Raw genomic sequence first — 12,500 nt, 5'->3', positions numbered from 1 at the left:
ATTACATACCTTGTGTAATTGACGAACTGACGTGTAATTGCGGTTAAGATGATTACACATTTGATAATTATATGGTGTGTGTGTGTGTGTGTGTGTGTGTGTGTGTGTGTGTGTGTGTGTGTGTGTGTGTGTGTTATTGCTAGGGTATATATTCTCTCTCTCTCTCTCTCTCTCTCTCTCTCTCTCTCTCTCTCTCTCTCTCTCTCTCTCTGCATTTTGAGAGAGAGAGAGAGAGAGAGAGAGAGAGAGAGAGAGAGAGAGAGAGAGAGAGAGAGATAATATTGCACAAGTCTGCACCAGTGTCAGAACCAGGCAAAGACACAGAGCGGCTACAACGCGCATGACAGCCACCCAGGCAGGAGTGGGCCATGGATGAGTGGAAGGCGAACCTCAGGAGCAAACTGAGGGGTGGTCAGGTCGGCAGCAAACGTTGGTGGAATCTCATTAAGGAACAACAGGGTGACACGCGGGGATGTTCGGTGCCTGCTCTCATCCGGCCAGACGGTAGTGTTGTTCAAACCGCCACAGACAAGGCGAATCTCCTGGCCGCCCACTTCGCCGCAAAAATGTGCATTCCCGAACCAGAAAAAACGCCACAAATACTACCACAGATAGTGAGTGAAAAAATAATGAGCATAGAAACCAGTGAAAAAGAAGTGAAAGTGCTGCTCCGAGACCTGGACGACAAGAAAGCGGTGGGGCCTGACAGCATCAGCCCCCGCCTGCTTCGACAGTGTGCTGAGGAGTTGGCGCGCCCTCTCGCCGCCATCTTCAATAATAGCTTGAGGAGCAGCACCTGGCCCAACTTGTGGAAAGTGAGCAGTGTGGTGCCAATTCACAAGAAAAGCTCAAAAACCGAAGCAAAAAATTACCGTCCTGTGTCCTTGTTGCCGGTGCTCAGTAAAGTGTTGGAAACGATAGTGGCCTCGAGACTCACGCAGCACCTTGATAGGCACCACCTGCTGAGCAACAGACAATACGGCTTCAGGAAGGGGAGGTCGGCGGGAGACCTGCACCTGCAACTCACGAGTGAGTGGAGCGCTGCCCTGGACAGGGGCAAGGCCGCCCTTGTCGTCGCTCTCGATATAGAGGGAGCTTTTGACAAAGTTTGGCATCCGGCGCTCGTCACCAAGCTCTACGCTGCCGGCGTGGACGGGCCGCTCCTCAAACTCCTCGAGAGTTACCTGAGGGACAGACACTTCAAAGTGACCGTCAATGGGCGTGATTCCAGGCTTCATCCCATCAGAGCGGGGGGTCCCACAGGGTAGCTGCCTCGGCCCTCTGCTCTGGAATGTTTATATAAATGACCTGCTGCACCTTATCCCGAGCGCGAGAGCATACGCGGATGACCTCACCCTGTCTCTCTGCTACGGTCCTGAGGAGGAAGACGCCACTGTCAGCACGCTGAACGCCACTCTAAGCCGCATAGCAGCGTGGGGCGAAAAGTGGAAAGTAAAATTTGCGGCACACAAAACGCAGCTGCTCACCATCTCCAGACTCGGACGGCCCCACGCCTTGTCTTCCAAGGCGACACGCTGACCCCACAGGACGAGGTGGAGGTGCTGGGGGTCACATATGATAGAAAGCTGTCCTTCAGATCCCACATAGAGCGGCTCGCCAGGGAGGCCTCAGGGAAGCTGGCATCCCTGAGGAGAATGTCACCTCTCTTGGACAGTAGGGGAATGGAAGTCCTCTACAAAGCCCAGGTTCGCTCGTCCCTGGAATACGCGTGCCTGGCATGGGGAGGTGCGGCCAACAAGCACCTGTCTCTACTGGACAAGGTACAGGAGAGGGCGGCAAGGCTCATCAGAGAGGCAGGACACCAACCAGCATTACAGAGTCTCCAACATCGGCGTGACGTGGCGGGACTCACTGTAATGTTCAAGGTGCAGCTACAGTGTGTGTGCCGCACCTACAGTCACTCCGGCAGCCTCCCCGACTGGCCCAGGTCGCTACCAGAGCCGTCACCTCAGCCCCGGAGGAACTGCTGCAAACCCGGTGCAGGACATGGCACCACCAAAGACAGTTTATTTACACTTATGTGAGCTGGTGGAATAAACTCATAGCCAGTGAGCAAAACATTGAAAATATTGCGAACTTGACAATGCAAAATTTTAAATGTAAAGTGAACGAGTGGCTGACACAATACAGACAGCAGTGATAAAAACAGAGTGAGGCTTTTAGTAGGGTTTCCTGTTTTTGGGATTTTATAGCATCCCGGGATTCCGGGAAAAATCAAGACATTTCCCGGGATCCCGGGATTTCCCGTAGCAGATAATGTTTGCTAATACTCCTTCTCTATCGTAATTCGTAAATGAACCTCAGTAGTACTTTTTTTTTTTTTTTTTTTTTACAGTAACAGGAGCGACTCAAGGGCACAACAAAAGACAGAAAAAATACGCTGTTACTTACCCTGTGAAAGTGTGAAATAAGTATTTTTAAATGACATAGAGTTTCCTAATACGTATAGAATATGAATTTTTGCATATTACCATATCCATATAGAAGCTTGGCACAGTAGCACTGGCCACCTCCACTGACCCCCATCAAGCCATCTTGCTCCACAAGACTGTAAACTACACAGAAAATGAAACTATGGAATAACTTTTGCATATATTCAATAACATATGTAAAATAATTTGAACACCATATTCCACAAAACCTAAAAAGTGAATAAATAAATAAATAAATAAATAAATGAAAATACTGAAAGTTCCGAAATGCCCTGAAATTAAAGAAGAGTAGATATTATCTGGTATTTTCCCAGTGTATTTGAATAAAGCTGAAGAAAATAAAAATTCCGTAATGCACATACAAAATCATAAAAAGAATATTTGGAATTTAGGCCCAACTTTCCAGACATGGTAAACGAAAAGAGGGAAGTGGGACTTTAAACACCCAATGCTAGAGTATGGAATGGCCTGTAGATTAAAAAAAAAAAAAAAAAAAATCAGCTGCAAATGCAGTCATACATCCTAAGAATTATTTTTGAAATAACTCTTCAAAAAGCACAAACAGTCAATACTACGATCACTGAGCTTTGATCTTAGTTTGGTAATAAAAAGGCCAGCTGCTGAAAAAGCCCTTTCAGATTCAACTGACGTTGGTGGTACAGAGTTGAGAGCCTGGAACAATTTTTCTAAATTCTGTGTTCTGTCCCCAGTTTCCTCAAATACACTGAATTCCTTCCCAATGTAGTTACATTCACTTCTCTTTTTTGTACTTTGTGTCTGAATCTGATCTATGGCTGCCTGGAGTCTATCAGTGAGTGAGCTTTGTTGATTTACAGATGTTTCCACATTATCACTAGTTGTAGCTTCTTCATCACTTACTTGAAACAGTCTTCCTAACAGCTGTTTAGCTGACTCCACGATGGCAGACTTACGGGGTAAAGCTAATGGTAATCTTTCCTCACAGCTGTTATAAGCCTTACCACAATGCAGGTATTTCATAAGGCCTACGAGAACCGCACTCCTCCTTTCATTTATTCTGCTATAGAGAGAATTTTGCAGCTTCATTGAAAATGATGACTTTTGTTCATTCAATTCTTTCAACATGAATGAAAACACACCTTCAGCACTAAGAATAGTTGTACCTCTGCATCCCATCCTCTCTGCCCCTAGTTTCACTGGTTGCAGTGCTGTTACTAAGTCATTCAGCACTTTTAATTCCCCATTTGTGATGTTCATTTCCATATTACAGTCAATCATAGCTTTAGCAACTGAGTTTTTTACTTTGAGAAATCGCTCTAGCATGTCTAGCAAGCTGTTCCACCTTGTCTTTGAGTCGAGTTTTAGCATCAGTTCTTTGCCATATTCACTAACAACATACATCTGCAGCTTCTCATTTCTTGTGGGTGATTTTCTAAAAATCTTTACAATTTTCCTGACTTTGTTGATGGTGACAGACAAATCTATGTTCCCTACTTCATCATCTTCCAGATCCTCTAACCTAATATTTTCCAAATCCTCATCTGATACCACCTCTATCATACTACTCAACTCTTCTTCCTCTGGCACAGCTTCCACATCATCAACTTCCTCTTCTTGGAGATGGGTAACATTTCTCCTTTCCAAACTAACTAAGTTACCATCTGTTTTCTTGTAAAGAACATCACAAACAGCAAGATGTATTCCATGAGCATAACACATGTGATGACAGGTCTTAATCAGTTTGCCAAATTTAACCATGACGCTGGCTCCATCAGTTACACATGCAACTACATCTCTTTCCAAGTTTACCTGAAACTCAGCTAACTTATTCTCAACTACCTCAACTGCAGTCTCTGCTGGTAGTGAACCTGTAATTCTAGCCATTCCTAGATTCCAAAAGGTATCACTAGTATGTAAATTTATGTTCATGTATCTCTTGTTTTTTAGTGAAGTATACTCATCAAGAGATAATCCAAACCTAACCCCAACATTCTTCCTTTTGTTAATATCAAATATCACCCTTTCTTTTGCAACATTGTACTGCTTATGTACAAGATCCATAACAAGAGTTGGACTTTGAGGCAATTTGTATCCCCTTGCAAGCATTGATGTCTTTATGAACTCACTCTTGGCAATGGCATTTATGGAAAATCCATCTACTGCAGCTAGCTTCCCAACGATTTCTTCCTTCGTCTCCTCCTTTTTCAAAAAATCAGTCATTTTCTGTTGCACAGAATTCCTCTTCACCTCACTCGTATCTTTATCATGAGACCTGTCTGAAGGACGTTTGAGATTTTCTGTTTTTTCAATTGAATGTTTGCTCTTGAGATGACGGATCATACCACTGGTAGACCATCCTCTGCACTTTATAACTGCATGACACTTTTTACATCGTGACGATTCTTCACATTTAAGTTTTTCAAAATATTTCCATGCATAAGACTCAGTACTGGTTGTTGCTTCTGCCTCGTCTGCCATTTTAATGGTTATGTAGAGTCAGATAATTCAGTAAATCACCTGAAAAAAAATCATTCTCTATATTCCCTATAAGGATGTTGTTGTTACAATAAATCATATCCATGTGAGAGACCCCGTATTTGTAGTCTGTAACACGAAAATTCAATAACGAACTCACATTCAGAGACACAGTTATGAGGAACAGGCGACTTATTTTCTAGTTTTTACACTGTATTATTTCAGGCTCACCCCACCGAAGTAGAATTATGGTAAGGACAAAGGAATGAGGATGTTAGCAATCAGCATGAAGCAGGCCACAGGAAATAATTTCACATTACACAATTAACGCAGGGATAGAATAGAACAGACTAACCTGACTCAGCGCCAGAAGCCCACCAAAGCAAAGAAGTGTACAAGAACAGTACGTGTCGTCGCTCGTCAGCTGATTCAGCTCATCGCTGTCTCGCTTCCAGCCCAGGCATCTCTCTCTCTCTCTCTCTCTCTCTCTCTCTCTCTCTCTCTCTCTCTCTCTCTCTCTCTCTCTCTCATACATTTTCGTATTTTTTAGCTGACATAAGAAAAAAATAATAAAAAGAAGTTTCCCGGGATTTCCCGGGATTTCACATATTTCCCGGGAAGGAAAAAAAGCCCATTTATGGCCGGGATCCCGGGATCCCGGGATCTCGGGATCCCGGGAAGGAAACCCTAGCTTTTAGATAGGTAACATTAACTATGTAACCTTTAGTCTCTAAGTTGTCACGATATTCTATATAATGTAGTGGTGACACCCTCTGTAAATTATGATGAATTTGGTATAAATAAAAAAAAAAAAAAAGAGAGAGAGAGAGAGAGCGCTCCATTTTTTTTTATTCTTCATTTAAATATTGAATTTATGTGTTAACGGAAGTCCTCCTCCTCCTCCTCCTCCTCCTCCTCCTCCTCCTCCTCCTCCACCTCCTCCTCCTCCTCCTCCTCTGTCTGTCTGTCTGTCTGTCTGTCTGTCTGTCTGTGTCTATGCGCTCTCTCTCTCTCTCTCTCTCTCTCTCTCTCTCTCTCTCTCTCTCTCTCTCTCTCTCTCTCTCTCTCTCTCTCTCTCTCTCTCTCTCTCTCTCTCTCTTTCTTGCCCCCATAGGTTGCCTTGCACGTTGCGAAAGAGACAGGGAGGGAGAGAGATTGAGAGAGAGGGAGAGGGCATGGGTGCATTATACCTTCCTCCCTTCTTAACCTCCCCCTCTCTCTCTCTCTCTCTCTCTCTCTCTCTCTCTCTCTCTCTCTCTCTCTCTCTCTCTCTCTCTCTCTCTCTCTCTGGTTATAAGTTCGAAAATAATTTATCTTAAATAATTACTTTTTTTTATTTATTGTTTTTATATTTGCGAGTGTGTGTGTGTGTGTGTGTGTGTGTGTGTGTGTGTGTGTGTGTGTGTGTGTGTGTGTGTGTGTGTTTGAGGCAGTGTTACCGTAGTAGTAGTAAGTAGTAGTAGTAGTAGTAGTAGTAGTAGTAGTAGTAGTAGTAGTAGTAGAAATTCTTGTTTTGAATCTCTCTCTCTCTCTCTCTCTCTCTCTCTCTCTCTCTCTCTCTCTCTCTCTCTCTCTCTCTCTCTCTCTCTCTCTCTCTCTCTCTCTATACACACACACACAGAAATCTTGTTAATATGCCATTAGAACCATAAAAACACACTTGAAAACCCGCGTCACTTCAGCTACAGCCATTTAGTGTAGAAATTTTGTTAATCTGTCGCTAGAATCGTAAAAACACACTTGAAAACCCGCGTCACTTGTGCTAGAGTCTTTTGAGTGTAGAAATTTTGTTAATCTGTCGCTAGAATCGTAAAAACACACTTGAAAACCCGCGTCACTTGTGCTAGAGTCTTTTGAGTGTAGAAATTCTGTTAATCTGTCGCTAGAATCGTAAAAACACACTTGAAAACCCGCGTCACTTGTGCTAGAGTCTTTTGAGTGTAGAAATTCTGTTAATCTGTCGCTAGAATCGTAAAAACACACTTGAAAACCCGAGTCACTTCAGCTACAGCCATTTGAGTGTAGGAATTTTGTTATTCTGTCGCTAGAATCGTAAAAACACACTTGAAAACCCGCGTCACTTGTACTAGAGTCTTTTGAGTGTAGAAATTTTGTTAATCTGTCGCTTGAAAACACCCGCAGGTATTTTGAATAAGCGTTTAGGCAAATATTTCGCCTCAGATCTCCGGTTCTCAGCATTTTTTTTTTTTTTTTAAGTTTGTCATGTTTTTTTTTTAATTTTTCCTTTAAAATTTGCGTTGTTTTTTTAAGTAAATAAGTGCCACCAAGCTCATTTGAATACACGTGCCCCCCCCCCTCTCTCTCTCTCTCTCTCTCTCTCTCTCTCTCTCTCTCTCTCTCTCTCTCAACAAATTACTTTTTTAGAATTACTTAGATTACTTAAGGAGTTATTATTGTTACTACTACTACTACTAATACTAATACTACTATTATTATTACTACTATTACTACTACTATTACTACTACTATTACTACTACTACTACTACTACTACTACTACTACTACTACTACTACTACTACTGCAATTATTACTACTACTACTGCTGCTACTACTACTACTACTACTACTACTACTACTACTACTACTACTACTACTACTACTACTACTACTACTACTGCAATTACTACTACTACTACTGCTGCTACTACTACTACTACTACTACTACTACTACTACTACTACTACTACTACTACTTCTACTACTACTACTACTACTACTACTACTACTACTACTACTACTACTGCTATTACTACTACTACTACTACTGCTGTTACTACTACTACTACTACTACTACTACTACTACTACCACTTTTTATTCGTATTCTTTCTCCTGTCCTACTACTACTACTACTACTACTACTACTACTACTACTACTTTCAATATCCCTTCCTCCCTCCCTCCCAATTCATTCTTCCCTCTCCCTCTCTCTCCCTCTCCCTTTTCTGCAAAAATCTGGTACTAACTTTATTGCAAAAATGGCTTTTGTTGAGAAAAGAGAGAAAGAGAGAGAGAAAGATTTATGAGACAGGGAGGCGAGGGAGAGAGAGAGAGAGAGAGAGAGAGAGAGAGAGAGAGAGAGAGAGAGAGAGAGAGAGAGAGAGAGAGAGATTACCGTATATTGATATAAATGCATTTCTTAACGTGGATAGGTCTAAATAGGCTTATTTTCCATTACTACTACTACTACTACTACGTTACTCTCTCTCTCTCTCTCTCTCTCTCTCTCTCTCTCTCTCTCTCTCTCTCTCTCTCTCTCTCTCTCTCTCTCTCTCCACTTTTTTTTCTTTCAATAATAATATGATAAGGCTTTTCTCTCTCTCTCTCTCTCTCTCTCTCTCTCTCTCTCTCTCTCTCTCTCTCTCTCTCTCTCTCTCTCTCTCTCCACTTTTTTCTTTCAATAATAATATGATAAGGCTTTTCTCTCTCTCTCTCTCTCTCTCTCTCTCTCTCTCTCTCTCTCTCTCTCAATAATAATATAATAAGGCTTTTATCTCTCTCTCTCTCTCTCTCTCTCTCTCTCTCTCTTTCAATAATAATATAATAAGGCTTTTATCTCTCTCTCTCTCTCTCTCTCTCTCTTTCAATAATAATATAATAAGGCTTTTCTCTCTCTCTCTCTCTCTCCACTTTTTTTCTTTCACTAATAATAATATAAGGTTTCTCTCTCTCTCTCTCTCTCTCTTTCCACTCTTTTTCTTTCAATAATAATATAATAAGGCTTTTCTCTCTCAAGATTTCCTCTTAACCCTCTTTCTTTTACTGTCTTTTTCCTCTCTCTCTCTCTCTCTCTCTCTCTCTCTCTCTCTCTCTCTCTCTCTTTAATTTAAACCTAGTTAAACGTAGGTACATTATCATGCGAAGGTACATTATCAGGTGAAGGCGCACTGCCACGTGCAACCTGTTTTAGGGGTGTGATACAACACAAATATAAATATAAAGATATATATATACATATATATACATTCTTTATGGACTTGTGTTAATATTGTTAGCAGGAGGGTTGGGAACGAGCCCCTCCAGTGGTGTGCTGTTAACTTCACGTCCTGGGTATCCATCCCCCTGATATGAGGGACGGAGGACGCGAAGACGTTCCACGGTCTGGAGACTCGCCCCCAAAAGGTGGGCCGGTGTTGGCTGGAGCGGGAACGCGGCACTTCCACCGAGTCACCACCGGATGACACCGTGGAGCTTGCTGATGTGTGTGGCAGCACAGGACATCCAGGAGAGGGCGGAATACTCTAAATAAGGCCGTATCTGGCCCTTGTAGAGCAAGAGCCTCCCTCTCATGTCCAGCAAGTTGGCCACCCTCCTCTCTCTTTCTCTCTCTCATTTTTATAGTGATAATAATACAAGTTACCTTTTTCATTTTCTTTATTTCACTCATTTTTTTTTGTAACAAGACTAAAAAATATACTCAATTTGATAATAATAATAATAATAATAATAATAATAATAATAATTCTGTAAACTATTACATATATTTTCTATTAATTTCTATATATTCTATTTTCTTAACAGGCACTTCCTCCCACACACAAGGTCACTCTTATCCAACTCACACAGCCTCCCCCTGACCCCCTCACACCCTTCAACACCCCCTCACACCCCGTCAACACCCCCTGACACCCTCACACCAGGCCGAACCCTTCACTCTGCTGTACGGCCTGTAGAAGTTTGTATTTCAGCTTCTCTTTGGTGTTGTATTTTGGCAGGTCGAGTTGGGCGATGCAGGTGTGTGCGACCGGAAGGAAGCTGTCGTCTCCTGTGCTTTGGATCATCAACTTGAGTGCCTGAGAGAGAGAGAGAGAGAGAGTTTATAAGAGAAAAAGAAAGAGAGGGAGAAAATATTGGTGTGTGTGTGTGTGTGAGAGAAAATACAATAAATTACTATTAAATTTATTATTATTATCATTATTATTATTATTATTATTATTATTATTATAAATTTATTCATATTTCAGAGGAATGACTGAGAAGGAAGGAAGGAAGGAAGGAAGGAAGGAAGGAAGGAAGGAAGGAAGGAAGGAAGGAAGAGAAGAGGACAAGAAGGAAGAGAAAAGGAGGACACTCTCTCTCTCTCTCTCTCTCTCTCTCTCTCTCTCTCTCTCTCTCTCTCTCTCTCTCTCTCTCTCTCTCTCTCTCTCTCCCACAGGATATCCCCCCACAGGATGTTGACAAACCCCACAGTCACTCCCCTCAGCCCCTCTCTCTCTCTCTCTGTCTCTCACCTACCTTCAGGCCCAGAATAGGAACCCTGTCAGTGCCCGTCAGGAACTTCAAAAACAACTTCTTCTGCTCCAGGGAGAGTTTGTGAAATACTTCCCAGAACGTGCGTATGACCGGGTGGTCTGGGAAACATTCGCCCTGGAAACACCGACAGAAATCAATAAACGGAAGGATATTAGTGTGAACGGTGTGTTTATTTACATTCCTGCGGTGTCGTGTGGGAGGACTGGGTGAAAACAGACAGTAGAGGAGGTGGGAAGGGGAGGACTGGGTGAAAACAGACAGTAGAGGAGGTGGGGAGGAGAGGACTGGGTGAATAAAGACAGCAGAGGAGGTGGGGAGGGGAGGACTGGGTGAATCAAGACAGCAGAGAAGGTGTGGATTGTGTTCTACAGGAGAGAATGAAAGGATTGGATAAATATTTAAAGAGAGAGGCAACAAAAGATTAGAGACATGAGGAAGGATTGGAGAAATATTAAAAGACACACACATACACACACACATCTTGAAAAACACTTCCAAACAGCCTTTAATGCTGACAAATCCTTGAAAAACACACACAAAAAAAAAAAAATATATATATATATACAAATAAACAAATAAACATATGTAAACCAAACCTAATTTGTCCTGCACCTGGTTCTCACCTGCCGAGTGGCGTCACACCTGAGCAGCAGCATCTTGGCCTGAGGGTCGAACAAGAATGGATACTCACAGAACAGGATTGGACTCTGTAATGTAAAGGATTGGATTAGTTCAAGTTGTTTTTAAGGGTTGAAGGGGTAAATGAAGAGTTAAAAGGTGTATTTAAGGGTTTAAGGAGGTAAATAAAGGGTAGAAGGGTGATTTTAAGGGTTTATGAGGCTATTTAAAGGTTTGGTGTCTTTTAAAGGATGTTTTCAAGGGCTTAAGAGAATAAATAAAGGGTTTTCAATTTTTAAAGGGTGTTTCTAAGGGTTTCTCAGTTAAAATTAAAGGAAATGTCGATTTTAAAGGATGTTTTTAAGGGTTTAAGAGAATAAATAAAGGGTTTTCAATTTTTAAAGGGTGTTTCTAAGGGTCTGTCAGTTAAAATTAAAGGAATTATCAATTTTAAAGGATGTTTTTAAGCGTTCAACATTGAAAGCTCCCCAAACACAGTCACCCATTCACAAACACCCCCAATACACACACAAACACCCCCAAACATGGTCACCCACCTCCCAAACACCCCAAAACACACTCAGACACCCCAAAAACACACCAAAACACACCCAAACACCCCAAAATCACTCAGCCACCTTCAAACACCCCCACACCCCCACACACACACACCCACCTCCCTCCTGGACATCGGGTGAAGCCTGCTGTTCATCCAGTTCAAGTAATCATTCCTAATATCAATTTTCTAATAGCAATTTCTGGGATGTAAAAGTCGTCGTAGTTCAACCGCCCCACTCGGCAGCCGGCTTGGAAGTTCAGACCGTGGACCAGGGACAACAGCCGCAGGGAAGACACGAGGGCACGCCGGTCTCTGTGTGGTGTGGGTAGGTTAGGTTAGGTTTGGTTAAGATCTGGTTGTGGTAGTGGTGGTGGTCTGAGTGGTTGTAAGTGATGTGGTGGTGTTGTTGCAGATAAGAATTGTTGTAGTAGTAGTAGTAGTAGTAGTAGTAGTAGTAGTAGTAGTAGTAGTAGTAGTAGTAGTAGTAGTAGTAAAAGAAGAAGGAGGAGGAGGAGGAAGAGAAAGAGAATGAGGAAGAGAATGGTGGTAGTAGTAGTAGTAGTAGTAGTAGTAGTAGTAGTAGTAGTAGTAGTAGTAGTAGTAGTAGTAGTAGTAGTAGTACACAGACAATTATACTTCTCTCTCTCTCTCTTACACTCAAAACACACACACACACTCTCAATGCACACTCTTACAAACCAACTCTCTCTCTCTCTCTCTCTCTCTCTCTCTCTCTCTTACCTCAGAGCTACATTGGTGAGCTGAATTCAGTATTTGTACCACCACATTCTTGTACAAAGTAACCAGCCTTAGTGTAAAGTCCCTTGGAAGAGAGGCAAGCCAGGAGAGAGAGAGAGAGAGAGAGAGAGAGAGAGAGAGAGAGAGAGAGAGAGAGAGAGAGAGAGAGAGAGAGAGAGAGAGAGAGAGAGAGAGAGAGAGAGAGAGAGAGAGAATTAATTTTTCTCCTCCAAAAATATACTTAAAACACACAAATCAATAGAAAAACAAAGAAAAAACACCAAAACACATTTAAAACACCCCAAAACACATTTAAAACACCCCTAAACACACTCAAACACCCCAAACACACCCAAAACACAACCAAAACACCCCCAAACACTCCCAAAACACACTCAAACACT

The 12,500-nt window shown here is 42.3% G+C and overlaps 2 protein-coding genes and 1 long non-coding RNA gene across 4 annotated transcripts in view; 1 reads left to right on the top strand and 2 right to left on the bottom strand.

The window, feature by feature from the left end:
* Positions 1-9,258, top strand: part of LOC135112209 (uncharacterized) — a 10,133-nt gene extending 875 nt beyond the window's left edge. The window contains exon 2 of the long non-coding RNA XR_010274134.1: positions 8,924-9,258. This is a non-coding gene — a long non-coding RNA (uncharacterized LOC135112209). The remainder of the gene's footprint in view (positions 1-8,923) is intronic.
* The window catches only part of LOC135112207 (uncharacterized), an 83,385-nt gene that overhangs the window by 46,067 nt on the left and 24,818 nt on the right, over positions 1-12,500 (bottom strand). The gene's annotated exons all lie outside the window — the stretch shown is intronic.
* LOC135112206 (probable E3 ubiquitin-protein ligase HERC4) overlaps positions 9,285-12,500 on the bottom strand; it is a 9,658-nt gene continuing 6,442 nt past the window's right edge. The window contains exons 9-13 of the mRNA XM_064026410.1: positions 12,100-12,181; positions 11,476-11,670; positions 10,805-10,888; positions 10,164-10,295; positions 9,285-9,721 (exon numbers count right to left, since the gene is read on the bottom strand). Coding sequence (XP_063882480.1) covers positions 9,560-9,721; positions 10,164-10,295; positions 10,805-10,888; positions 11,476-11,511 — 414 coding nt within the window. The 5' untranslated portion in view covers positions 11,512-11,670; positions 12,100-12,181 and the 3' untranslated portion in view covers positions 9,285-9,559. The remainder of the gene's footprint in view (positions 9,722-10,163; positions 10,296-10,804; positions 10,889-11,475; positions 11,671-12,099; positions 12,182-12,500) is intronic.

The sequence above is a fragment of the Scylla paramamosain genome, chromosome 23 (assembly GCF_035594125.1).
Source record: "Scylla paramamosain isolate STU-SP2022 chromosome 23, ASM3559412v1, whole genome shotgun sequence".
Classification (NCBI taxonomy): domain Eukaryota; kingdom Metazoa; phylum Arthropoda; class Malacostraca; order Decapoda; family Portunidae; genus Scylla; species Scylla paramamosain.
Note: the sequence above shows the minus strand (reverse complement) of the source record. Positions and strands in the feature narration are given on the sequence as shown.